At 40.0% G+C, this 26,178-nt stretch overlaps 1 protein-coding gene and 1 non-coding gene across 17 annotated transcripts in view; both read left to right on the top strand.

Annotated features, from left to right (window-relative positions):
* Nucleotides 1-3,646: 3,646 nt before the first annotated feature.
* Mllt10 (MLLT10 histone lysine methyltransferase DOT1L cofactor) overlaps nt 3,647-26,178 on the top strand; it is a 161,783-nt gene continuing 139,251 nt past the window's right edge. For 11 of the 16 annotated variants that reach the window (XM_074056537.1, XM_074056548.1, XM_074056547.1 and 8 more), the window contains exons 1-3: nt 3,647-3,735; nt 3,902-4,061; nt 8,256-8,335. In XM_074056537.1, the coding sequence (XP_073912638.1) occupies nt 3,902-4,061; nt 8,256-8,335 (240 nt within the window). In that variant the 5' untranslated portion in view covers nt 3,647-3,735. Of the gene's footprint in view, nt 3,762-3,901; nt 4,062-6,922; nt 7,085-8,255; nt 8,336-19,243; nt 19,430-26,178 lie in introns of those variants that run through there. The other 5 variants (XM_074056543.1, XM_074056542.1, XM_074056533.1 and 2 more) reach the window with 4 other exon arrangements.
* LOC141417754 (small nucleolar RNA SNORA48) lies at nt 25,755-25,885 on the top strand. Its single transcript, XR_012442388.1, has one exon. It is a non-coding gene; the product is annotated as a small nucleolar RNA SNORA48 (small nucleolar RNA).

The raw sequence follows: 26,178 nt of genomic DNA, 5'->3' as shown, positions 1-26,178 counted from the left end.
CTAACTAGTTTATTTAAAAATAAGGTTATAGTTTCCAATGACACTCAGCAATCCATGAATTTGAATGTTTTCGTTTGTTTAAAAAACTTAGTATCAGATCTAACATGTTGTAGAAGTCAAGAGTCTGAGCTAAGAAAAGTGTATAAAGTTTTATTTATTACAGAAATACATCTCATTACTATCGAAATATACCTTATAGTTGCTATACCTTATTATACAAATATACTTCAACAATGGGTTTAATAGACTAAATATAATATGTACAAACAGAAGGCAAATAAAACTTCAAACAATGCTAACCCATGAACCAAAATGTGCCTTTAAATATTTCTTTCACATTATCTACTTATGCAAATGATTATGGAAAAGCAAACTGAAAAACTTGGTGCCTAAGTTAGGGACTAAAGAAAATTATAAGAAGATATATTACCCATGGAATGAAAATACATTTTCCCATTATAGTAGGGTTAGAGGTTACATCATAAAATACTTGGAGTTTTTTGTGGTTTGCCTCAGATGATTAGTTTAGAGAAATAGATGAGCCAGTACTGTGTTGGTAGTTATATGAAGAGGAATATCAGAGAGAATAGGCTTTTGTTTTATTCTACAGGTACTAGATAAGATTTGGATATTTTGGGAATATGGACTTAGATTTAAATGGTAACATTACTTTAAGATTGATATTTTCCTTTTCTATGCAGTTGTTGTATATATGCCATGGTAATTTATTATTTTTTATGTCACTATGTATTTTTAAAAATTTACTTGAACTTAGACAATTCTGGGCAATTTAATTATAAGTTTTATTCATTCTGAGATATAAGAATTAGCACATCCAGCCACATGTCATATATTTATTATATTACAACCTATATATCTCATAGAAGACAAATACAATATTCTTGCTGCTATATTCCTATATCCAGAACAGTCCTGGGCACACAGCACATGTTCAATAAATATTTACTGAATGAATAAATAATTCACTGTATATTTGAACTGTTTTACTGTCTGCTGTCCTTTCTTTACACTTAATATTTTATTGAAACATACTAAACGTTATACTTCATATATATAACGTAAGAAAATGTTCAATACCTGGCACATAAGTTAAAATGAAAAGGATGTATTTACATCCATTACATCTTATTATTTTCATAGCTCAACATATAGCATGTTAAAAATCAGTTTTGAGTTAATATTTTGTCAACATTTATGCTCTTGTAGGTCTTTAATAAAATTTCTGCTTGAGATACTATTATTTATTTACAGGTCTGCTACAAAATAGTGTATATTTGTCCTATTTTTTTAATTTCAGAACCTGTTATAAATGACAATTTTGGTTTTTTTTTGTTTTGTTTTGGAAAGAGCAAGTATTTACTTACATTTATTAGATGTTACAGAATAAGGTGAGGTACCAGCCTTCTTTATATACAAATTAATTCCATCATAAGAACTAAACTCAAATGCATAAAAATAAAATGAATATATTTTAAATAATTTAGTGCATTAAGACTTGACTTCAGCATGTATGAAAGGAAGTTTTACATTGATTTAAACTCAAAATTACATTAGGAATCTGAGCAGAAATTGAATATTGAATTGGTGTCCTTTGTGTAAAGATAAAATACATTGTACACTTAAGATATACAAAACAGTATGCTCTTGTTTGAAGGTCATTTTAACTTTATATATTTCAAAGACATTCTAAGATCATAATTATTTTAAGCTCAGAAATTTATTAATTATTGCCAGATCCCCTAAAATCTTTATTTTATAGTATGTAATCCTGTAATAGCCCTTTCTAAATGAATTAATACAGTCAAAAGAGGATTCTTATATTTATGTGTCTTTTTCTACATCCCCGGCTTTGTGTATCTTTTTAGTGTACATTTTCTCCTTATAAGCTTTGGTAGATTTCCATTACTGTAGGTATATTATTTAGCTTTTAAAATATTTGAATATACTTGCTAATGTATGCTTACATTGTACTATAGTATCATTCTTAAATAGATTCCTAGCAATTAATTTGCAATAGAAAAAATAGCCATGTTACCATTATGTTTTTCTTTATGGGAACATTGGGAATGCTTTTAAAGCTTAAAGCATTATATTATTTTGCTGGTGACTGACTAGAACTTGGATTCCTCCACCCTTTAGCATTGTACAAGTGCATTTTCCAGATCATCACATTACATTGCTAATTCCTGATAAACTAGGTAGTACCTGCAAGTTTTTAACCAAAAGCCATGAATTCAATTTCTAACCATGCTTGTCATTTAAGCAATCTATCCATGATTCCCGTTTCATGCTAAACTTTTATGATTCGACACTTTTTGTTTAAAATCAATATTGGGTTTACATGGATCCATAAGGAATAGGGCGACAGTGGAACATTTTACAACTTAAAAACTGCTCAGTATCCAGCTAATTAACCTACTCCGATGGGCCTAATCCATTTTCTATTTGCATCTGAGGAGGGAGCCCCCATCTTTCTGCCACTTAAATGACCTCCCATTTCCAAGAGTAAATCCGGAAAGAGTCAGATCAGAGGAATCCTCAATCAAAAGCAGACTCCACTGTCTTAAGGGTGTTAATTATCCTTCAGTGACAGACTAGGAGATCTTGGGTTCCTTCACTTATATTGTCCTATAACTGCATTTACCAGATTATAGTGCTGATTCCTGATAACCATTTGTACTCAGTTCTACCCAGCAAGCTGAGGGTAATCTTGGGGTTCCCTCTCGCAGTGTAACCCTAACACAAGCTTTTGACCTTCTGTGATGCACTTTGATTGTCAATGGGGCCAACGTGGGGCGTGAATGGGCAGTGGATGTGGTAAACCTTCCACTGGATGAACTTTGGGAAGAATCCAGGATGAGGATTTAATGGGTGAAGAGGCTGCACTAGTACTGTGAAGTTAACGCGGCCAACTGCAGGAAGCCATGCTTCATTACAACCTTCATGAAAGCTGGCATTCTCTCCCAACCATTGTCACCCGCCGGCCAGTTCTTGAGGAAAAGGCCAGCAGGTAGGTTCCCAGAGCGGGGAGATGTCCTGGAGAGAGCCCTGCAGCTACTCTGGGCAGAACCCCGCGGCCTGGCCCTCCGCACCCGCCTCCCCTCACCTCGGCCCTGCTCCCAGTCCCTCCCCTCCCTCTCGGGTCCCTTCCCGACGCGCACGCGCAGCCCGCGCGCCCGGCGCTGCAGAAGGCGACCGAACGTCCCCCCCCCCCCCCCGCAGCGTGCGCGCGCCCTCGCTCCCTCCGTCCACTCCTCCGGGCCTCCGCGCGCCGCCGGCTCTGCTCACCCCCTACGCCGGCACACCTCGGCGGCGGCGAGCGGCGAGGGGGAGGGGAAGGCTGGGGCCCGTGGCGGCGGCGGCGGCGGCGGCGCGCACGCAGGCCTCGCCTTTCCTGGCCGCCTCACTCACGCCGGGAGCGGGGCGGGCGCGCACGCCGAGTGACGCTGGGAGGAGGAAGCGCAGCCCCTTTCCCTGCCCGGCTGCCCCAGGCCCAGCGGGAGCCCCCCCAGTGCGCCTGTGCGGAGGCCTACTTGATTATGTGTGCCCTCTTCGGGCGCCTGCGTTAGCGGCCGGGTGGAGGTGGGGAGGGAAGACGCCGAGGAGGAGGAGGAGGAGGAGGAGGAGGAGGAGGCGGAGGCGGAGGCGGAGGCGGCGGTGGAGGGGAGGTGGGGGGAGTCAGCAAGGACATGGCCCCTGACTCCTGTGCGGAACGTGAGTGACTGAGCGGCAAAGCCCGAGTGAGCGGGCGGGCGGGCGGCCGGGGGGCCGGGGGGCCGGAGACCGGGAAGTCGGGAGGGAGCGGGCTCGGGGTGGGGAGGGTGGGGAAGCACTCATTGGCTTGCTTGTGTTTTTTAATGGTCCCCCAACTCCCTCTTAGATGGTCTCTAGCGACCGGCCCGTGTCACTGGAGGACGAGGTCTCCCATAGTATGAAGGAGATGATTGGAGGCTGTTGCGTTTGCTCAGACGAGAGAGGCTGGGCCGAGAACCCGCTGGTTTATTGCGACGGGCACGGCTGCAGCGTCGCGGTGCATCAAGGTAAACACCCAACCGCCCGCCGGGCCGAACCGGCCCGCTCCCAACCGTCACGGCTTCCCCCACCTTAGTAGCCACTGCCGGGCTGCCTGCCCCTCCCCCGCCGCGCCCCGCCCCGCCCCGCCCCGCGGCCGCGGGAGCTTGGGAGAACCGCGCGGGGGGTGCGGGCCGTGCATGTGGGAGAAAGTGCGTGTGGCCTGTCATGTGATTGCGCGATCACTCTCAAGTGTCATTTGGCCGCTGCCTGCGCCGGGGTCTGCAGATTTTGCGGGGCAGCGGCCTGCGCCCGTGGGGTGGGGAGGGGTAGAGCGGGTGCGTGGGAGAGGGCGTGTGCTGGGCCCTGGGGTCCCGGAGCCCCAGACCCCGCCCCTCTCCTGCCGGCTCCTGTCTGCCGCAGTGTCTGCAGACTTCCTGTGGCGTGGAGCCGGAGCTGGGCTGCTGGGGGAGGCACGGGTGGCCCTGCCTGTTGAGCTCGGGGAGGGGGAGGTGGTCACTGCTGTACCCCGAGCTTTCTGGCAGACATCCCGCTGCTGCCGGTGACTGGGGCTTGGTGCACGGTGAGAAGCCGCCCAAAGCCAGTGTGGCTCTGTGGGGAGTGTCTGGGCCCAGCTGCCTTGGGCTGCCTCAGGTCCCCCTGTTCTGTTTGGGAGGCAAGACTAGAGGAGGTGGTGGTCTCACTCAGAGGCTTGGCGAGCTTTTTAGTTTTATTTCTGGATGTTTTTATTCGGTTAGTATTTTTGGATATGCAAAAGAAATGCCAACGACTCCAATAAGATATTTTCCTGGTCATCAAAGTTTCTGGCTCTTTTCCTTTTTAGTGGTAAGAAAATTGAGGCCGAAACAGTTGAGATTTTTTTTGCTGGCTGGCTGTTTACTCACCATCCCATTCTCCTTTCCCATTTCTGAAGCTTCAGGGAATGTTGTAGATGACGTTCAGCAGTGCTTGGAGGGGGCACTACCAAGGGAGCAGAAGGGGCTGAAGCTTGGTCTTTAAAGAACGGAATGTCACACCGGGAAAGGACACCTAGATACAGTGGTGGTGATTCTGAAATGGTGAATGAACCTGAGATGGCAGGCCTTTTCATTTCCTTTTAAAGAAGAGCAAAGTTCAGGAGTGAAAATGTGTGTCAAAACTAGATACTGATGTTAAGGTTTTAGGATTGGCGCATATATATGTATATATACATATGTATATGTAATTATTATTTTTTGTCACATTGGGACTTGAACTCAGGGTCTTCACCTTGAGCCATTCCACCAGCTCTTTTTGTGATTTTTTTTTCAAGATAGGGTCTGGCAAACTGTTTCCCTGGGCTGGCATTGAACAGCAGTCCTCCTAATCTCTGCCTCTGAGTAGCTAGCATTACAGGCGTGAGTCACTGGTGCCCGTCAATATGTTTTTATTACAGTGCTCATTGGTATTTGTGGCAGAATTGCTTATGAATTGAATGATAAATCATTATATTTTGTTAACTAATCTGTCAATATAGACAATTTTCATGTAACTCTTAAGTTTTCTTTTCCAGAAGTAATTCCAAATAAAAGCATGTGTTTGGACATTGATGCTCTTTCTTGGCTGATAAAACAGTTTTACCTTGACTTATTTACACATGCTGAAAAGGAGTAGAAATTTAGCTTTTGAAAAGTTCTTCTGATTTTATGTTGTTTTCTTCCCAATATTTAAGATGTTTTCAAGCTTTTGCTGAGTAAACTCATGTGAGAATGTAAAATGAATGTTTTTAGATTTTCAGAAAATTTTTAATTTTGAGCTAATTATTACTAATGTCAAAAGCTCACCTCTTTTTTTTTTCCGATGCTGTTTATCAAACATAAGATTTTTTGCATACTAGGCAAGCACTCTACCACCAAGCTACATCCTCAGTCCTCCCCCCCCCATTTTTTTTTTTTGGTGGTACTGGGGTTTACAGTCTCTTTACCACTTGAGTCATACCAGCAGCCCTTCTTTGCTTTAGTTATTTCTTAGACAGGGTCTTGTATTTTTGCTTGGGGTGGCCATAAACTTCAGTACTCTTAACTATGTCTCCTGTATAGCTGGAATTTTAGTTGTGCCTCACCACATTCAGTTTTTTTAGTTGAGATAGGGGCTCCTTAACTTTTTGCCTTGGCTATCAAATATTGATCTTCCTAATCGTTGCCACCCAAGTAACTGGGATTTACAGGTGTGGGCCACCATGCCCAGCCCTCTGGTTTTTTAGATAGGGTTTCACTTTCACTATGTAACCCAGGCTGACCTGGAACTGAGATATTCCTGCCTCAGACTCTGGAGTGCTGGGATTATAGATGTGTACCACAATACCCAGCCACCAAAACAACTTTTAAACAGTGAGTCTGTGAATTAGCTGTGTGATATGTACTCAGAATCCTTGTTGGAGCATTCCCATTATAAAATAGTTATAAATAAACATGTGTTGTTTTCTTTTTTATAACATTCATTGAGATATAATTCACATTACCATACAATTCATGCACTTAGGATGTGTAAAATAGTGGTTTTGGTATATTCATATTTTGTGCAACCATTACCACAGTCGGTTTTAGGTCTTTCTCATCAACCTAATAAGAAATCTTGAATCCATTACCAGTTACTTTCCATTTCTCTCCACCTCCCATCGCCCTATGCGATACTAATCTTTCTATGGATTCGACTATTATGGGCGTTTCACAGAAAAATTTTTTTTTTTTTTTAATGATACTGGGGATCTAACCTAGGTCCTTGAGCATGCTAAGAAAGTGCTCTACCACCACAAAGTATTTCACTTTTTTTTTGGTGGCACTGGAGTTTGAACTCAGGGCTCCAAGCTTGCTAGGCAGGCACTCTTATTGCTTGAGCCACTCTGCCAGCCTTTCACTTTTAACATATATTTCATTTTGTTTTCTGCAGTATCTTGCTCGTTTTAAAAAGGTGATTTGAGGGCTGGCGGTATGGCTCAAGTGGTAGAGCCCCTGTCTACAAGGGTGAGGCCTTTAGTTCAAACCCCCAGTGATGCAAAAAAAGAAAAAAAAAGGTGATTTGGAAATACTTTTATTAGAGGGATCTAAAATGCTTGATGTTAGCCAGGTGTGGTGGCTTATGCCTGTAGTCCTACCACTCCAGAGACTGAGGCAGGAGGATCCAGAATTCCATGCCAGTGTGGGCTATGTAGCAAGACCCTGTGTCAAAGCAAAGCAAAACAAAACAAAAAAAGGTTGCTATTTAAAATACAAGGTATAGGAATGAATTAATGAATTTTTTTTTTGATGGTTCTGGAGTTTAAACTCAGGTCCTCATGCTTGCTGGGCAGGTGCTCTGCCACTTGAACCACTCTGCCAACCCTTTTTTGTGTTGGGTATTGTAGAGAAAGGGTCTTGCAAACTATTTGCCCTGGTTGACTTCGAACCTCAATCCTCCTGATCTCTGTCCCCTGAATAGCAAGGATTATAGATGTGAGCCACCAGTGCCTGGCTAATGAATTTCTGAGTTACTCAGTGCCAAAATTCTGTATTAAAGTTTTACATGATTTTCTCCATATTAAAGATAAAAGTATAAAGTAAAAAGCTAACACTTGTAACTTGTAGACTTTTTAATTTATTAATTTATAATTTTTGGGTGGTACTGGAGTTTGAACCCAGTCCCTCACGCTTGCTAAGCAGGTGCTCTACTACTTGAGCCCCTCTGCCAGACCTGTTTTGTGTTGAGGGTATTTTTGAGATAGGGTCTTGTGAAATATTGCCTGGGCTGGTTTTGAACGGTGATCATCTTGATCTTGCCTCCTGAGTAGCTAGGATTACTGGTGTGGGCCACAGGTGCCTGGTGTGCCAGCTCCTAAAAAGGATAAACAAACAAAAAAAAAAAACCCAAAAGTCTTTTTGAGATGGGGTTTCAGCAATATACACAATGATCCTCTTGCCTCACCTGCCTGAGTGCTGGGATTACCAGCATGTGCTGCAATGCCTGGCACATTTAGACTGTAGATAAAACATAAGTTGAATTTTAATTTTTTTATTACAATGTCATTCAATTTTACTTTTTAATTAAATGACTGTATGTATGGTAAATAGCATACAAAATATTTTAATTATTTCTAAAGCAAGTAGTGGACTTGGCTAGCTTGAGAGATAGTTTAGTAGGATTTTATAAAAGTTGTTTTTCCATAATTCTTTGAATTTTAACATTTTTAAACATTTGGTTCCCAACAGCTTGCTATGGCATTGTTCAAGTACCCACTGGACCATGGTTTTGCAGGAAATGTGAATCTCAGGAGAGAGCAGCCAGAGTGGTAAGGACTGTTTACCAAATATTTTAAAATACTTCTGTGAGTAGCTTAGGATGGTACACTTATGTTGTAGTTCGAAGAGTTGTCAGTTTTATAATTTAAGAGAGAGTCTTTGGGCTAAATATTGATTTGTATTTTTAAATAGATTTTATAAAATGTAAAAAACAGATTGAGTTAAATAAGTATATATTGATGGATACTTTGAAAACAAAAATATAAAGTCGTATTCAGGCTTTATTAACTGTAGCTACAGAATTACAAGTGAGAAATGGTTTGAAAGTTATATTGGCTAATGGCAAAAATGACATAAGGAAGTAATACAACTTAGATATCTGTGCAAGGTTTTGTATAATGGAAACGCCTCAAGGATTTTAACCACTATCACATTCTTTTTACTATACATGTCTTTGTATAGTTTAACTTTGAACACTCCTTATGTCAGGCGTTCAGTGCTTTTGAGAAAGTAACAGAGTAAACCTTCTTTCTTTTATTGGCTGCCTACCTTCTTTCTGAACCTTTTTGTAAACTTCCAGAGAGGTTTATTTATTCTTGGTGCCAGAATTTTTGCAGTTGAGCTTCTGGAAATAGCAGTAGAAATAGATATAATCTTCTTTTCTCATACAGAAGTGTTGGCATTTACAATGTGACACTTTCTCTTTCTCTCTTTTTTTTTTTTTTTTTTTTGTGGTATTGGGGTTTGAACTCAGGGCCTCACACTTGCTAGGCAGGTGCTCTACCACTTGAGCCACTCCACCAGTCTTTACTCAGGGCCTACACCTTGAGCCACTCCACCAGCTCTTTTTTGTGATGAGTTTTTTTCAAGATAGGGTCACATAAACTATTTGCCAGGGCTGGCTTCAAACTGCAGTCCTCGTGATCTTTGCATCCTGAGTAACTAGGATTACACGCGTGAGCCACCAGCGCCCGGCTGATACTTACTTCCTTTCAGTGTTGACTGGAGAATTTTTCTTTCTTTTTGGTGGTACTGGGATTTGAATTCAGAGCCTCATAGTTGCTAGGCAGGTACTCTATACCTTGAGCCACTCTATCAGTCCTTTTTTTTGGTGTTAGGTTTTATTGAGATAGGGTCTTGTGAACTATTTGCCTGGTCTGACTTCAAACCTCTATCTTCCTGATTTCTGCCTCCTGAGTAGGTAGGATTACAGGCATGAGCCATTGGCACCTGGCTGACTAGAGAATTTGATAGGAGTTAGAAAATAAAAATTTCAGCTTCTCTTTCTAGGCATATAGCAAAAGGAGAACCTTTTATTTTTGCTTAGGCAATTTTGAATCAGTGGAAATTATGGTCCTGTACTCTGAAATTTTTTTGCCAGGGCTAGCCTTGACTGCAACTCTCCCAATCTCTGCCTTCCTAGAAGGTAGGATTACAAGTGGTGGTTCATGTCCTTATATGAAGAGAGGAGATATAAACACAAAGAGAAAATGTTATGCTACAGCGGAAGCAAAGATTGGAATGCATCATCTTAGATGTTTAATTCATTGAATCCTATAACTGACTTCAGCCACAAGCGCTACACAGTGTATATCACATAGAGAACCCAAGCAATAAACACCCAGCTGATCCCAGTCATCCCGTAGAACCATGAAAGATAATACTAAATTGCATTTCAGCCACTAGAATTGGGGCTGCACAAATCCCAGCAGTAAACAAGAATCGGTGTTTGACTACGTATGTGTGTCTCCACACTTGGCAGTGGATATAGGATTGTGAGTTTCAGAGCAGTGTTGTGGTATTTCTGTTGGTTCATTTTGATTCTGTGTTAGAATCCATTATACAACTGTCATTGTAGTGTTAAAATAATAGGACTTAACAAATAGAAAATGAAATCAATCATAAAAATTTTAAGACTTAAAGTATGTATAGGCCTACTCTTTGACTTTTTCTCCTTTTGTAGTATGCTATGGTTTGGGGTGAACAGGTCACCAACCAAAGGAATTTATGCTTTAAGTTATCAGTAGGCATTGATAGAGAGGTGAGGCAGTGAATGTCAAAGTACATCAAAGACCAGAAAAGATAAGAAAATGGGAAGATGGGTATGTAGAGAGGACAAAGTGATGATTGTGGTGTGGTAGACTGTCTCAGTGCCAATTATTGACTCTTTTTATTCCTTTATTCTATGGATGCAGTCAAGGTGAATATGGTAGTTGTACTGGAGGGCATGTTTTATTTCTACTTCATTTGGTGGGATGTGGGGCTGTTCAGGATCTTAAAGAGGAGGCAGTCTTTCAAATTTCCATGGTGTATAAGTATAAAAGGTAGGGTCTTAGCTGGGCTCTGATGGCTCATGCCTGTAATCCTAGCTACTTGGGAGGCTGAGATGGGGAGGATCACAGTTCAAGGCCAGCCAGGACAAATAGTTCTTGAGTTCCCATCTCTAAACTAAAGAGAAAAAATGGACTGGAGGTGTGGCTCAAGCAGTAAAGCACCTACTTTGTAAGGATGAAGCCCTGAGTTCAAACCCCAATCCCACCAAAAAAACCCTCCTCATTTTAAGCTTTTGTTAGTAAAAAAAAGGGCATTTTATTGTAAGATTACAGAATAAAGAACCCTAATATGGAAATGTATTCATGACCTTGAAAGGGAATTGAATTAGTCTTCTTGTTTTTGCTTTGATCTGTGTGTCTACTTCATTCTTTTTCTTTCTGAAGATTTTTCTTTGCTGCCTACTCCAGAGATCACTTTTTGAGTGTTTATTATGTTTTAGATACTGTGCTAAATGTTTTATACCACCGCATTTAATCATCCCATCAAGTTTGTGAGGTAGTTCTCATTTTATGGATAAGGACAACGTAGTTTTAAGAGAGATACATATGTAGACGTGGAGTCTGGGCAGCTTATTAAGCTCCCAACCACCATGTTACACTGCCTCCTGTGGAGAAAGGTGACTGTACCTCAGCTCATGAAATTTTCTATCTCCTGTCTTAAAAGCATAAAATCTCAGTCTGAATCTCTTATTCCTTTGGGAAAAAACTGGTCAGGCTTGGATAAGGTGCCTAGCTCTGGACTAGTTAGCCATGATCACACAGTAGGATCAAGTTTCTCAGATACAGTTAGGGAGATTCCTGTGGTTAGGGGTATTCACTTCTTAGGAAAGGGGAATTGTGAACTGGCAGTGTGTACCTTGACAGATAATTAATAGTATTGTCTTAGAAAGATAAAATAGCTTTTTCAGAAAAATTTATTGGTGGTGTATAGAATGGATTTGCAAGTTGAGGTGTGGGGGGTTTGGGGGAACGGTTCAGGAGATAAGAGCACCTGCCTAGCAATCATGAGTTCCCTAATGTTGCCAAAAAAAAAAAAAAAAAAAAAAAGGGAGTTAGAAACTGAAAGATTTATGATGCTATGACTTTAAATATGTAGGAGAAGGAGAGGAAGTAAGAAGGGAGCATCTCAAAAGATTAAATGATGTAAATGAATGTTAGCTAATGGAAAGGGAATAATTACAGGTGATTTGGAAATATGAAGGATGATCACTCTGGAAAGGTGATGATACTAATAACAGAGTTGGCTGTAGTTCACTTGGTAGAAGGTATGCTTCACATGCTTGAGACTCTGGGTTCAGTCCCTAGGACCAAAAATAACAAAAATAACCCAGAGTAATACTAATAAGGAAGAAGAGAAAGTAGAAAGGAACAATTAATACCGATTCTCGTTGCATTGTGGTGATGTATGCCTGTATCAGGAGGCAGAGGCAGGAGGATCTTGAGTTGGAGGCCAGCCAAGGCTACATAGCAAGACACTGTTCTCTCCACCCCCCTCCAAAAAATAAATAAAGTCTGTTTTAGGCATGTTGATTTTGACACTGGTAGAATTTTTTTTTTTTTTTGTGGCCTTGGGAATCGGGGCCTTATGCTTGCTAGGTAAGCACTCTCCTATTGAGCTACATCCCCAGGTCCCACTAGGATTTTTTTGTTTTGTTTTTGTTTTTCCAGGTACTGGGGTTAAAATTCAGGGCCCTGTGCTTGGTAGGCAGGCACTGTACCTTGAGCCATGCCCCCAGCCCTTTTTGATTTAGTTATTTTTCCAATAGGATCTTTTGTTTATGCCAGGGCCAGCCTATACCACTACCCTCCTACTTAGGCTGTCTCCGTGGCTGGGATGACAGGTGTGTGCCCAGCTTTTATAGATGGAGATTGAGTCTCACTAACTTTTTGCCTGGGCTGGACTCGAACTTTGATCTCCCTCCCCAGTAGCTAGGTTTACAGTCATAAGCCGGCATACCTGGCTGTTGTTAGGATTCTTTTTTTTTTTTTAAATTGGAAATTTAGGATAAGGTTAATGGAGTGAAGTTAGAATTGGAGCTGCATAGAAGGAAGACTGGGAACTAAATGACATTTTTTGATAAAGAAAAGTGAAGACAGAACTATGGTAAAAACCGACATCTGGGAGAGTAAGAGAAAAGGTACCAAAGGTGGGGAATGAACTGTCAAGAAAGGAGAACCTGAAGTGTATAGCAGGAACAGACACCTTGGATTTCAGGGAAGAGTAGATGCTAATAAATGCTGCCAAGGAACTGAAGGACAGTGAAACAATTGTAGTTTCCTAGTTTGTGTGGAACTCCTGTTGGTAATAGGGCATTGAAGGAGATTGAGATTGTAGGGTTACATTGTATGTTGGGAGTATAAGGAAAGAGGAAAATGAAAGTAGTTATATGGGAGTTAGAGAAAATTTGGTTGGTTTTAAAGGTAAGCTGTTTTAGATAGGCATTCATTGTTCAGAAAAAGTACTTGAATTGCTTTATTCACCTCAAATAGTTTTGTTACAATTTTTTTTTTTTTTTTGAGTGGGACTGGGGTTTGAACTCAAGGTTTTGACTTACAAAGCAGTTGCTCTATGTTTGAGCCGTTCCTGCAGTCCGTTTTATTTATTTAATTTTTTTGGGCAGTTCTGGGGTTTGAACTTAGGGCCTCAAGCTTGCTACCCAGGTGCGCTACCATTTGAGCTACTCTACCAGCTCTGCTCTGATTATTTTTGGAGGTGGAGTCTTGCAAACTACTTGCCTGGGCTGGCCTGGGGTCTTGATCCTCCCCATTTTAGTCTCCCAAGTAGTTAGGATTATAGGGATGAGCCCGGTGTCTGGTTTACTATTTTTTATTGGTATATATTAATCGTGTAAGGGGTTTCATTGTGATAATTCCATAGAATTATCCACAGTGTATTTTGAACAAGTCTGCTACCCTCTCTATTATATTTTCTTAGGCTCCCCCTGCCCCCTTTTCGTGCAGTGTTTGGTGGTTTTATTATGCTCTTTTCATCAGTTTGTTTTGAGATAGGTCTTGCTAACTTTGCTAGAGCTGGCTTCCAATGTTGAACCTTGATCCTCTGGCCTCTGCCTCCTAAGTAGCTGTTATTACAGGCATGTTCCACTTTGCTCAGCCCTACTTAACAGAATTTTAATGAGTTACAGAGAAGATATTTAGATTTTATATATTCCATTTAAAAGTATGTTGATAGTGGATTGTGTAGAAAGTAAAACAGCTAAAATTCATTTACATTAGGGCTGGGGTTGTAGCTTACTGGTAGACCACTTTCCTAGCCCTGGGTTTGATTCCTAGCACCACAGACACAACAACAACAACAAAACCCCTCAAAAGCACAAAGAATTTGTGTTTTTAGCCAGGTGTGGTGACACCTGCCTGTACTCCTAGCTACTTGGGAAGCTGAGGTGGGAGAACCACCTGACCCCATCCTGGGCAACATAATGAAACCTCTGTGTCAAAAAAATTTGCATTTTTAGGTATTGGTATTTTGGGTATTAATATTCCTTTCCTGCAGGAGGCAAACTGTGACTTTTTCCTACCATTCTGCCTAATTTAAGATTACATTTCTTCTTGGTTTTTTACATCATCAGAGAGCAACTGCTGCATGGAATTAACTCTAAGATTTTAGGGATTGTTCTAGGGTTGCACTATTCTGTAATTTTTGCTTAATAAAGAGGTATATAAAAATAAATCAATATGTCTATAAAACCATGTGAATTGTATATTTATGTTTTTGTTTTCTAATTAAGATTATCTTAATGTACATTTAGTTATCAGACATTTCTAAACAATGTAGAACACATTATAAATATTTGTGCATTCCTATCCAGAATGAATAAGTTTCATGTTTGCTTCAAATCTTCCTTTATGAGAAATAATAAATTACAGTGAGTTTGAGGCCTGCCTGGACTATGTAGCAGGACCCTATCTGAAATCCCGCACTCCTCCTGAAATTAAAAATACAACAAATTAAGTTGAAGTTCTTATTTTATTCTCCCTAATCTGAGACAAACATTATTCTTTCAATGTCTGTTGGGCTCATATGTTTTTTTCCCTGATGTTATTGTTGTTTAGGACTCAGGGCCTTGTGCTTGCTAAGCAAGTGTTGTACCATTTGAGCCATGTCCCCCTCCCCTCTTTTTTGCGTAAGTTGTTTATCAGATATGGTCTCTCACTTTTTGCCTAGGCTACCTGGATTGTGATCCTCCTACCCTATGTCTCCCATGCATAGTTGGGATTACAGATGTGTACCACCAATGGGGTTTTACTAACTTTTTGCCTGGGCTGGCCCTTGATCTGTGATTGTGCTGATCTCTGTCTTCCTTAAAGCTGGTATTACAGGCATGAGCTACCATACCCAGTTTTAATGTTTATATGTATACAACATGTGTATGATGTTTGGTATTGTTTTGCAGGAATGGTATACTGTATATGTATTTCTGGAGCCTTCCTATATTAGTCTTTTATATCTAAGTATTTCATTATTTTGCTTTTGTATGCTAGTCTGAGTTCTAGGATAATAGCTGTTTTGCTCCAAGGGCCTCGCACTTTCTAGATAGGTGCTCTACCACTTGAGCCACTCTGCCAGTCTCTTTCATTTTTTCTAATCTTTGTTATGGATAATTCTTTAGCCCTGTCTTTAGATTTGTGCCCAATGAGTGAATTTTCTCCAGAGTAAACTATATCTAGAACTTACATTTATTCAAGCCTTTGAGAAGATTTTTTTTTTTTTAGGGGAGTGGATACTGAGGTTTGAACTAAGGGCCTATACCTTGAGCCACTGCACCAGCCCTTGTGTTTGTGATTTTTTTTTTTTTTTGAGATAGTGTCTCTTGAGCTGTTTTGCCTGGGCTGACTTTGGACGGTGATTCTCTTGATCAGCTAGATTACAGGCGTGAGCCACCATCATTCGGCTGATTTGTTTTTATTTTTCAGTTTGCATTTTTCATGCTGTCATGCTATTGCTTTACAGATTATATTCTTTTATTTATTTGAACATTTAAAATATACTTTAAAAGCTTCTCAGAGATTTTGTAATTCTTTCATTTGTTAATATGGTGACAGATGTTTTCGTATGCTTTGTAAATTTGTCTGCAAGCTAATCTTCAGGTGTTCTTTCTTGTATTCCTGTTCCTCTACCATAAGTTCTGAAGATGTCACTGGGGAGTTTTTTGCATTTGTTCTCTATCTGTTAAGAATTGTGTTAGGCTGCTAATAACAAAGACCAGGTTATTGTGGCTTCTACATATTAGGAGGTTATTCTTTTCTTAAAAGGAATCCAGAAAGGCATTTTAAAGTTTTTATCACAATCTTGTGTAGTTATTAGGAATTAGGCTTCTTCTATCTGCCTACTATACTGTTTCTGGCACATAGTTGTGTGGTTCATGCCCATAATCCCAGCATTTGGCAGTACTGGGGCTTGAACTCAGCTTTGGGCTTGCTAGCAGGTGCTGTACTACTTAAGCCATGCTCTCAGACTTATTTTGCTTTAGACATTTTCAGATAGGGTCTCTTGTTTTTTGTCCATACTAGCCTTGGATCATAATCCTCCTATCTGTGCCTTTCAGCTGGGATTGCAGGTGTATACAGCCATGCCTGTCTTATTTGTTGAGGATTGGGTCTCCTCTAACTTTTTGCCTCAGACTGGCCTCAAACCTTCTTGAACTTTCTGATTTCTGCCTTCTGAGTAGCTGGGATTATAGTGTGAGCCATGGTGCTTGGCTTCTGATACTTTTGCTTGGCTTTTGATGCTTTTAATACTGGTGTATTTTTTTTTTTGTGGGACTGGGATTTGAACTCAGGGCTTCATGCTTGCAAAGCAGGTACTCTACTTTGCCACACATGCAGTTCATTTTTCTCTGGTTATTTTGCAGATGTGGGGGGGGGGGTCTCATGAACTATTTGTTTTGGCTGGCCTCAAACGATGATCCTCTCAAGCTAGGATTACAGATGTGAGCCGTCAGAGCCCAGCTAATACTGGTGTATTTTTGATTTGATAAGTAATGTTAAGGAACATGAGTTCAGGATAGGAACAATTTTTCTATTTCTTTGATAATTTCCCCAGTTCTATATTTATTTGCTTTTTTAAAATTTGGTTGTTGGAGCTTCTGAATTGATCCTAATTTTTTTGTATTTTGTGTTTTAAGTTATTTATCCTTTGACCTTTTTTTGAGGTGATTCCTCAGTTTATTTTATAATCTGTCCCTTAATTTTATTTATTTATTTATTGCTATGACTAGAACCCAGGGCCTTGCACTTGGGTTCTTTTTTGGTTCTCTGAGCGTTCCTTATTTTTTATCTTCTGCTTTTGTTTCTTGGGTGCAGCATCCTTTCTTTTTTTCCTTTGGTAGTATTGGGGTTTGAATTCAGTGCCTCATGCTTGCTAGGCAGGTGCTCTGCCACCTGACATGTTCTGCCAGCCAGTGTCTTTTCTTAACCCTGTGTATATTAATTAGGAGTTTTTGCTTTGTTTTAGTTTTCTGAAGTTTCCTTCTGCTCCTGGGACACTTTTCCTTTGGATTGTTTGTTTTGGTGTTTTTGTTTTTGGTGACACTGGGTTTTGAACTCAGGGCCTCATACTTGCTAGGCAGGTGCTGTTACGCTTGAGCCATTCCACCAGCCCTTTTTAGTGATGGGTTGTTTTGAGATGGGGTCTCTTGAAGTGGGAAGTATTTGCCCGGGAGTGGCTTCAAACCAAAATCCTCCTGATCTTTGCTTCCTGAGAATCTAGGATTACAGGCATGAGGTACCTGCACTCAACTGGTCTGTCTTTCTAGGCAGACATTCTACTATTTGAGCCACTTCACCAGTCCTTGGTCTGTCTTTCTTGTTTGAGACTTTCCTTAAAAATCTGGTGACTTTAGGGGGAGAGACAATGGGGATAATGTAACTAATGTACAGTATAAATCTAATCAGAATTGTCACTATGAATATCCCCCCTATATAATGAATATGTCCTAATAAATTATTTAAAAAAATCTGGTGACTCATTGTCTTCCACTCAAATTTAAGGTGCACTCCTAATGAGTTGATTGGAAGCCCTGTGTATGTGCACAGACTGTTGGCTGATTGACTTTATCATAGATTCTGTTTATCTAGGTTCTGTTTAGTCAGAGAGAAATCTCCAGTCATTTGTTTGAGCTAGGTTGGTGCCAGAATTTGAGTATGTAGAATTCAACTTTTTAAACGTGATACCCCTTCTCTCAACTGCTCCTAGTGTCCCTAGATTTTTTCTGGTTTACTCTCTCTAGAAAATTAAACACTTCATTTTCCTAGAATAGGAGATACATAGTTACTTGGTAGTGTGTAGTGGAGAAGAGAGATTGTTTTGATTGCTTTCTACCTTACATCCAGTACTCCTGGTTTTGGTCTCACTGAAAGACACCTCTCCTGTCTATGTAGACCATTGTGCATGTGTAGTCCTCCATCCTGTGGATTCTAGGATCTATAGTGGCTCTAATTTCTAATGCTGTGTGATATAAGATGCATTACTTTTTGGCTTGTCTTACTTTAGCAACCTTTTCTGGTCTCTGAAGTCTTTGACTTTTGTTTTTCTGTTGCTGATGATTGAGCCTAGGATCTCCTGCATGCTAATATGCACTCTACCATTGAGCTACATTCCATTCCCCTGTGAAAACATTTACCACTTGTCTTTCTGTTTCCTACCTTCCAAAATTTTATAGCTATTGTTTTATATTCTTTGTTGTGTTTGTGGCTTTATACCCTTTTATCTCACTATTGACATTTGGTATTTGAGGAAGGAAAGGAGGTAGTTTCAAATGCAGTTAACTACCTGTGCTACTGATGTGGGCTTTTCCATTTCTTCTGAGATCTTTTTTTGTTTGTTTTTTTAAGACAGGGTCTTGCTATGTAGTAGGTAGTCTTTGAACTCAGATCCTCGTGCCTTGGCCTCCCAATTGCTGGGATTGCAAGCTTATACCACCATACTTGGCTTCTTCTGATGTCTTGTTTTATCAGTTACCAGTTATGTTTTCTATTTTCAGTCTTTCCTTTTTACCTGATTCCCACATCTCCTTACATATGTTTTTGAATCTTCCCATGCATTTCACTTTCTTATTACATGTTCAACCTATTGTCCTTTCTCCTTCATTGGAAAACTTTCTGGAAGTATAAAACTATAGTTGCTGCCTGGACTTCCTCAACTGCTTAATATTGTTCATTCTCTTAGTTTTGTTTAATGATTGAGAGATAATTATTTGTCATTATAAGTGATACCATATGAAATTTGCATTTGCTTTTAATACTCAGGCATGTCTCATCATGGACTCTGTCCAGTTTGTCTTTTGGTGACACTTAAGTAAAGATCCATATATAAGAAGTTCTTTAACAATTTAGCTTCATGAAGATTATCACGCTTGGGGTTCCAGTATTGTTCCTCCTTTTTGTTAGATATGTGAACTACTTTCTTTTTTTCTTTTTATTCTGGCTACCAGCAGCCCAGAATCAAATCTGGTTTTTAGTTACTTCAGCTATATTAGTCTCATTAGCGTATTTGTTTTCTCTTCCTCTTTCCATTGGGTTTAGGTCTTTACCTCTTACCTCTGTTTCTCTGCGTGTTGATTTCATTCTCTCATACTACAGACTGTCTACTACATGAGGCTGGAACCATGACTGCTGGCAGCTCTTGGCTTTCATCTTCCCAGCCCCTTCCACCAGGAGAAGGGGCTGTCTTGAAGAATCCTGAGAAAGACTCTGATTGACCTGTTGGATCATGTACCCACCATCCCTCTGACTGGAGTGGGGAGGGTACTGTGAATGGCAACCCTCACTAGAACTACATAGTTGGAGTCAGGGGTAAGAGCAGTTTCCCTAATGGAGGGGGGTGGGTGCTGTTCAAAAAAGAAGGGTAATGCTTATGAAGTAAATAAATAATAGATGCTTTAATACTCATTTTTCTGTTTTTTTTTTTTTATTGTTTTAATATAGGTTGTAGATTGCCTCAAATCCATTCCTAAAAGATTTTTTGGCAGAAGTATACAAAATATCATAAACTTCTATTCACTTACCTCTCAAAGTACTACCTTTGGTTCTTTATTATTGTTAATTTTGATGTTAACTTCAAATAACCAAATCCAATTTTTTCAGTTTTGATTCTTTCTTGACCTATTTTCAGCATTTAAAATCATTGTGCCAGAGAGCATGTGATTTTTCTTATAAGTCTCTTCTCATGACTTCTGGAAAGCTGCTTTCTTATGTCTTTCAACATTGCCTTTTGCCTTTTGGATTCCTTTTTGGCATCTCCCTCCCTCCTTCCTCATTTTCCTTTTTCTGTCCCTTTTCCCTTTGTCTTCTTTTTTTGTCAGTACTGGGGTTTGAACTCAGGGCCTTTTGCTTTCTAGGCAGGTGCTCTACCATTTGAGCCATGCCCCAAGCCCTTGGCATTACTTTCTTTATTACTATTACTTTTTATTTTTGACAGTGATGAGGTTTGTACTCAGGCCTTCTTACTTGCCAAGCAGGCACTCTACAGCTTGAGCTGCGCCTCCAGCTCATTTTTCTTTCTTTTAAGATTTAAGTCACAAAATTACTTTTCTGGTCTGCTTATTTGTTTTCCTATTGGTAAACTTATGAATGCTTATGAATGTCTGTGGTTATCAATGTCATCACTACTTGAACAGTTTTTCCAGCCTTCAGGTCCATATTTCCATTGTCTCCTGGATATCTGTAGGTATCTGTAGTCACTGTCATAATCCTAGACTGTAATTTTTTTGTCTAGATGATGATGATTTTTTTGGGAGGGGGGAGATAAGACTGGGATTTGAATTTAGGACTTTGCACTTGCAAATTTGGTGCTTTGCCACTTGAGCCACACTTCCAGTGCTTTTGTCTAGATTATTGCAGTAGTTTAAATTACTTAATTTTTATAAGCTGATATAATGACATGATTCAAAAAAATTAAGGAGGGAGTAAAAATTCTCCCTCCTTAAGACTAGGGATTTAGTTAGATGGTAGAATAAAGTGTTAGAATGTGTGCTTAGCATGTTTGAGATCATGGGTTCAATCTTTAACATCAAAAAATCTAAAATAAGTGGGTTAGGGCATGACTCAAGTGGTATAGTGCCTGCCTAGCAAGCTCAATGCTCTGAGTTCAAACCACAGTACCCCCCCCCAAAAAAAACCCAAAAAATACACCACTAAAATTTTGTCTCTATCCAGTTTTGCTTCTTAACTCCCTATTGTTATTTTTTATTCACTTTCCTAGTGTCTATGCTTATAAATATACAAACTCTTGTTTTTCTTAACTTCTACAGAAAGGTTGCATATTATATGTAGTAGACTCCATTATCTGTCTGTCTATATATTTATTCATTTTTGTCAGTACTTGGGTTTGAACTCAGGGCCTCAAGCCTTGAACGTGGCTCTACCACAAGTGTTAGAGCGCCTGCCTAGCAAGTGTGAGACCTTGAGTACAAACCTTAGTACTGCAGTGAAAAAAAAAAAAAAAGTCAGTTTTCTCCCAGTTTCTTACAGTATTCCCTAACTACTACTGCAGGGAAACTTTTTTTCTACTCTCTTGTGTTTTCACTAAAAGTATTTCTCAGACTTAGACATTTAAAATTCTGCACAGGGTATGGTTGGATGAAAAACACACGACAACCTGAATAGTTTCTTCGTAGTTATACATTAGGGCATGAAATTTATGGTTATATTGCTCTAGATCCAAAAAGAAGACTGCTGATGTTGTTCAGTGGTAGAGCACTTGTCTAATGTGTGTGAGCTCCTGGGTTTGATCGCTAACACTCACCACTCCCCTTTGCCCCCCATAAAAAATATAACTAAGTACAAATTATAACTGCCTTTTCATGATACAAACTCTTTTTTTTTTTATTTATCTTATTTCCACCTCTTGTATTCCACTTTTCCTAGTCCATACTCTGTTTAGCTACCTGCAGACAGATAACCCCATAAGATTACTTTCCTTTATTATTCTCAGAAATTACCACTGATTTTTTTTTTTTTTTTTGTTCTCTGAGCCAGTTAACTTCTAAAGCCTCAGGTAGTATTTGTTGCTTTCTTTTTTTCTTTTTTTTGGTGCTAAGTATTGCACCCAGGTCCTAGGCTAAGCATGTACTCTATTACTGAGCTACATCCAATCCAGTTGTTACCTCTCTTTAAAAAAAAAAAAAAAAACTAGCTCTGATTTTAGTAGTAGTGTATGCATACTCATTTTTCACTTTTGGATAATTTTGGGAAGGAAGATAAGTAAAATAATAAGCCATAATTCATAATTCCCCCACTCTCCCAAGATAACCAGATAGTATAGTAGTAGTGTTATGACTATGGACTTTGAAGTCAGATGAAGTATAGATTATTTGACTGATCAGGTTTCTTATCATCATGTCAACCTCAGTTTTCTCACTTGCAAAGTAGCTAACCAAGTGCTCACTAGGCCTAATTTTGCTTTGCTGCTGCTGCTGCTTTTTTTTTTGTTGTTGTTGCAGTATGAGGATTTGAACTCAAGGACTACACCTTGAGCTACTTCACCAGCTCTGTTTTGTGTTAGGGATTTTTTTCGAAATAGGGTCTTGTGAACTATTTCCCCAGACTGGCTTTGAACCTTGATCCTCATGATCGCTGCCTCTTGAGTATCTAGGATTATAGGCCTGAGCCACTGGGACCTGACTCTGCTCAGCTTCTAAGATCAGATGATATCAGGCACCTTCATAATGGTATGGGTGTAGATGAGGATGGTGCTCTTATTTTGTGACACGTGCTTACATGTGGAAATATATTATTTTATCCTTTTGCTAGGACAGTGAAACAGATAACCATTCTAATTTTTTTTTCTGCACTACTGGGAATTGAACCCAGGGCCTTGCACATGCTAGGCGAGCATTTTACCACTGAACTACATCCTAAGCCCTGTACCTTTTTTTTTGAGACAGAGTCTTGCTATGTAGCTCAGGCTGTTTTACCGCTTACCTTCATCCTTAGCCCATGCTCAGAGCTTGAACTCAGATCCTTCTATCTCAGTCTTCTAAGTTCTGGGATCACAGATGCATGCCACAATGCCTGGCTCCTCTGTACTATTATCTTTCTTTCTTTTTTGGTGGTACTGGGGTTTGAACTCAGGGCCTCATGCTTGCTAGGCAGGTACTCTGTGACTTGAGCCACTCCTCCAGCCCTGTTTTATGTTGGGTATTTTTGAGATAGGGTCTCATAAACTATTTGTTTGGGCTGGCTTCAAACTATGGTCCTCCTGATTTCTACATCCTGAGTAGCTGGGTGCTTGGCTTTCTAATTTTTTTTTTTATTCTTTTATTTTTTAATTGATGAGGAAATGGTAGGGGATAGATCAGTTAATTTGTTCAGGATCATGCAAAAAATAGGAGTGGAGTTTAACTCAGGGCTTCATGCTTGCAAAGCAGGTGCTCTACCACTTGAGCCATACCTCCAGTCCAGTGTGTTGGGTGTTTTTGAGATAGGATCTTGCTTTTTGTCTGGCTCGAACCTCGACCTGAACTCTGCCTCCTGATTAGTTAGGATTACAGGTGTGAGCCACTGGGGCTTGGCTGAGTTGGTGCTCTTAGGTGCTGTACTTCATAGAATAATTTAAGCAAATTACCCAGTTTTTTGTTGTTGATGTTTGTTTATTTGTGTGTGGGGAATTGAACCCAGGTTTCATGCATGTTAAGCATGTGTTCTACTACTTAGCTTCATCCTAGCTCATGCCCAGAAGTGTTAATATATATGTATGTGTGAATCTTCAACTTGATATTATTTTAACTAGAAGAAAATGAAATAGCATCAGTGTGGTGAGATTAGGAAGTGTATCATTTATGAGGGACTGTGTTCCTTCACAGTTTGGATCCTGAGGTTTACCTTACTAGTTTTTGCCCTTGTATGTTCTTGTTTAAACCCCTAGTTCCAGCTTTGTTCTCTTTTCAAGTTAGGATAGAGAAATACAGATGAGTTGTATTTCTCTTCATGACAGGTTCAATTTTTTTTTTTAATCTTCGGCAACTGTAGTTAATATTTATGGATGTTTTATTGTTTTTGCTAACTTTGGGAGGAGGATGGAAGTGTTGAATTTTCTAAATGTATTCCATTTTTGGTCTTCTTTAGTGTTGGATAAGTTTTTCAAACTATTATTTCCTCCGTCATTTGTACAAATAGCTTTATGTTATAAACTATAAAAGAATTACTATTTTACTATTATCCAAAGAGTACTAATTTTGATCAACTACATTTTAATGTGTGTGTCTAGAATTTTAACTTATTTTTTGTTTGCGTTTTGCTGTTTTGGGATTTGAACCCATGGCCTTATGCTTTTTAGGCAGGCCCTCTATCACTTGAGCCATGTCCCCAGCTCAAGGGCAATGCCGTTTCTTTCTTTTTTTTTTTTTTTCTCCAACAGTCCAATTTGTAGTATATTTTGAAATCAGAAAGTTTGAGTCCTCCAGTGTTACTGAGTTTCAAGATTTTTTGGCTGTTTGGAGTCCCTTGAGATTTAAAGTGAATTTTGGTGTAGATTTTTCTATTTCTATGTAAAATGTTGTTGGGATTTTGATAGGTACTGCATTGATACTCAGGGCCTCATGCTTGCTAGGCAGGTGCTCTACCACTTGAGCCACTCTACCAGGCGTGTTTTGTGTTGGGTATTTTTGAGATAGGGTCTCACAAACTATTTGTCCAGGCTGGCTTTGAACTGAGATCCTCTTGATCTCTGCCTCCTGAGTAGCTAGGATTACAGGTGTGAGCCACTGGTGTCCTGCTAGATCCTCTTTCTTTCTCTCTCTCTCTCTCTTTGTCCTGGGGTGGTTTGAACTGAGGATCTTGCATGTTCTAGCCATTTTGCCAGCCCTTTTTGTGTGTGTGTGTGTTTGTGTGTTTGGTGGTACTGGAGCTTGAACTCAGGGCTTTAACCTTGAGCCATTCTACCAGCCCTATTTTTGTGAGGGGTATTTCGAGATAGGGTCTTGTGAACTATTTGCCCAGGTTGGCGTCAAACCGAGATCCTCCTGATCCTCCTGATTATAGGCGTGAGCCACCGGTGCCTGGCTTATGTTGGTTATTTTTTGAGATATAATCTTACTTTATGGTTGGGCTGACCTGAACAGTGACCATCCTACTTGTGCATAGCTGGGATGACAGGTGGGTGCCATTTTGCCATTGGTTGAGAATAGGGTCTTGTGAACTTTTGCTCTAGCTGGACTTGTAATTCCGTCTTCCTGAGTTCCACCTTCAGAGTAGCTAAGATTGCAGGCTTGAGCCACCATGCCCAGTTTATTTTGGTTTTGTTGAGGGAGGTTCTCACTGTGGAACCCAGGTTGTTCTCAAATTTCCTGATCTTCCTGTCTCATTCTCCCAAGTACTGGGATTGCAGCTGTGAGCTACCATGCCTGGTTACAGTTGCTTTTTGTGTATTTTTATTACTTAATTATTTTGTTGTACTGGGGTTTGAATTCAAGCTTGCGAGGCAGGCACTCACTGTACTGTGTGAGCCACTCCACCAGCCATTTGTTTGTGTTTTGCTGTACTAGTGTTTGAACCCAGGGCCTTGCGCTTTTTAGGCAGGCACTCTACCACTTGAGCCATGTCCCCAGCCTAAGGGAAATGCTGTTTTTTTGGGGGGGAACTGGGGTTTGAACTGAGGGCTTCCTGCTTGCAAAGCAGGTGCTATACTACTTGAGCCACACCTGTAGTCCCACCAGCTGTTTTTTGTGTTGGGTATTTTTGAGATAGGGTCTCTCAAAGTATTTGCTGGGACTGGCCTCAAAACGAGAGTCTCCTGATAGAATTATAGGCCTGACCCCCAGCTTCTGGTTCATATTGCCTTTTTTTTTTTTTTGGAATGGCAGTTCCATTTATTGGATTATAGTTGACACATTGGATTCTTTTGGCCTATATAGCTCTTTCATCAGAAGTCCAAGTAGTTGCTTCTAAATTAAAAAGTCTTAGTGTGAAAACATGAGCACACGGTTTCTTTCTTCCAATTATTTAATGCTTTTTCAATGCAAATGTTTTTTGCTTGCTGGGTTCTGTGAGCTCCAGGAAATTCTTTAAACAAAGGATCCAAGAATATTTTCATTTCTTCTTGCATTCCCTAATCACCTTTTCACAGGAAAAGTTTATTTTGAGTCAACTTTAGATTCATATTTGGGTTTAAAAAATTATAAGTCTCTGACCTGGGTAGAGTGGCATCAAGTTGATCATTATGCATCTCACACTAGCCACAGGCAAAAAGATCCCTAGTTTATCCCAGCTTTTGGCCTGTACACATGCATTGTTCATGCCTTGAACACGTGTATTGCTTAAAAAAAAAAAGATAATTTAGAGATCTTGAATATCCTTTACCCAGTTTTCTCCAGTGCTAACATGTTCAAGAATTATAGAACAATATCACAACCAGGATATTGATGGAGATAAAATTAACATGCAGAACAGTTTCATCACTACAATGAGCCTTCATTGTTTTTAAAGTGGCACCGGGGTTTGAACTTAAGGCCTCAGTGTTTGAACTTAAGGCCTCAGTGTTTGCTAGGCAGACACTCTTACTGCTTGAGTTATTCCACCAGCCCTGTTTTGTGTTGTTTTCTTTT

The sequence above is a fragment of the Castor canadensis genome, chromosome 15 (genome assembly GCF_047511655.1).
Source record: "Castor canadensis chromosome 15, mCasCan1.hap1v2, whole genome shotgun sequence".
Taxonomy (NCBI): Eukaryota; Metazoa; Chordata; class Mammalia; order Rodentia; family Castoridae; genus Castor; species Castor canadensis.
The sequence above is the reverse complement of the archived record's forward strand: the minus strand, read 5'-3'. Positions and strand labels throughout refer to the sequence as shown.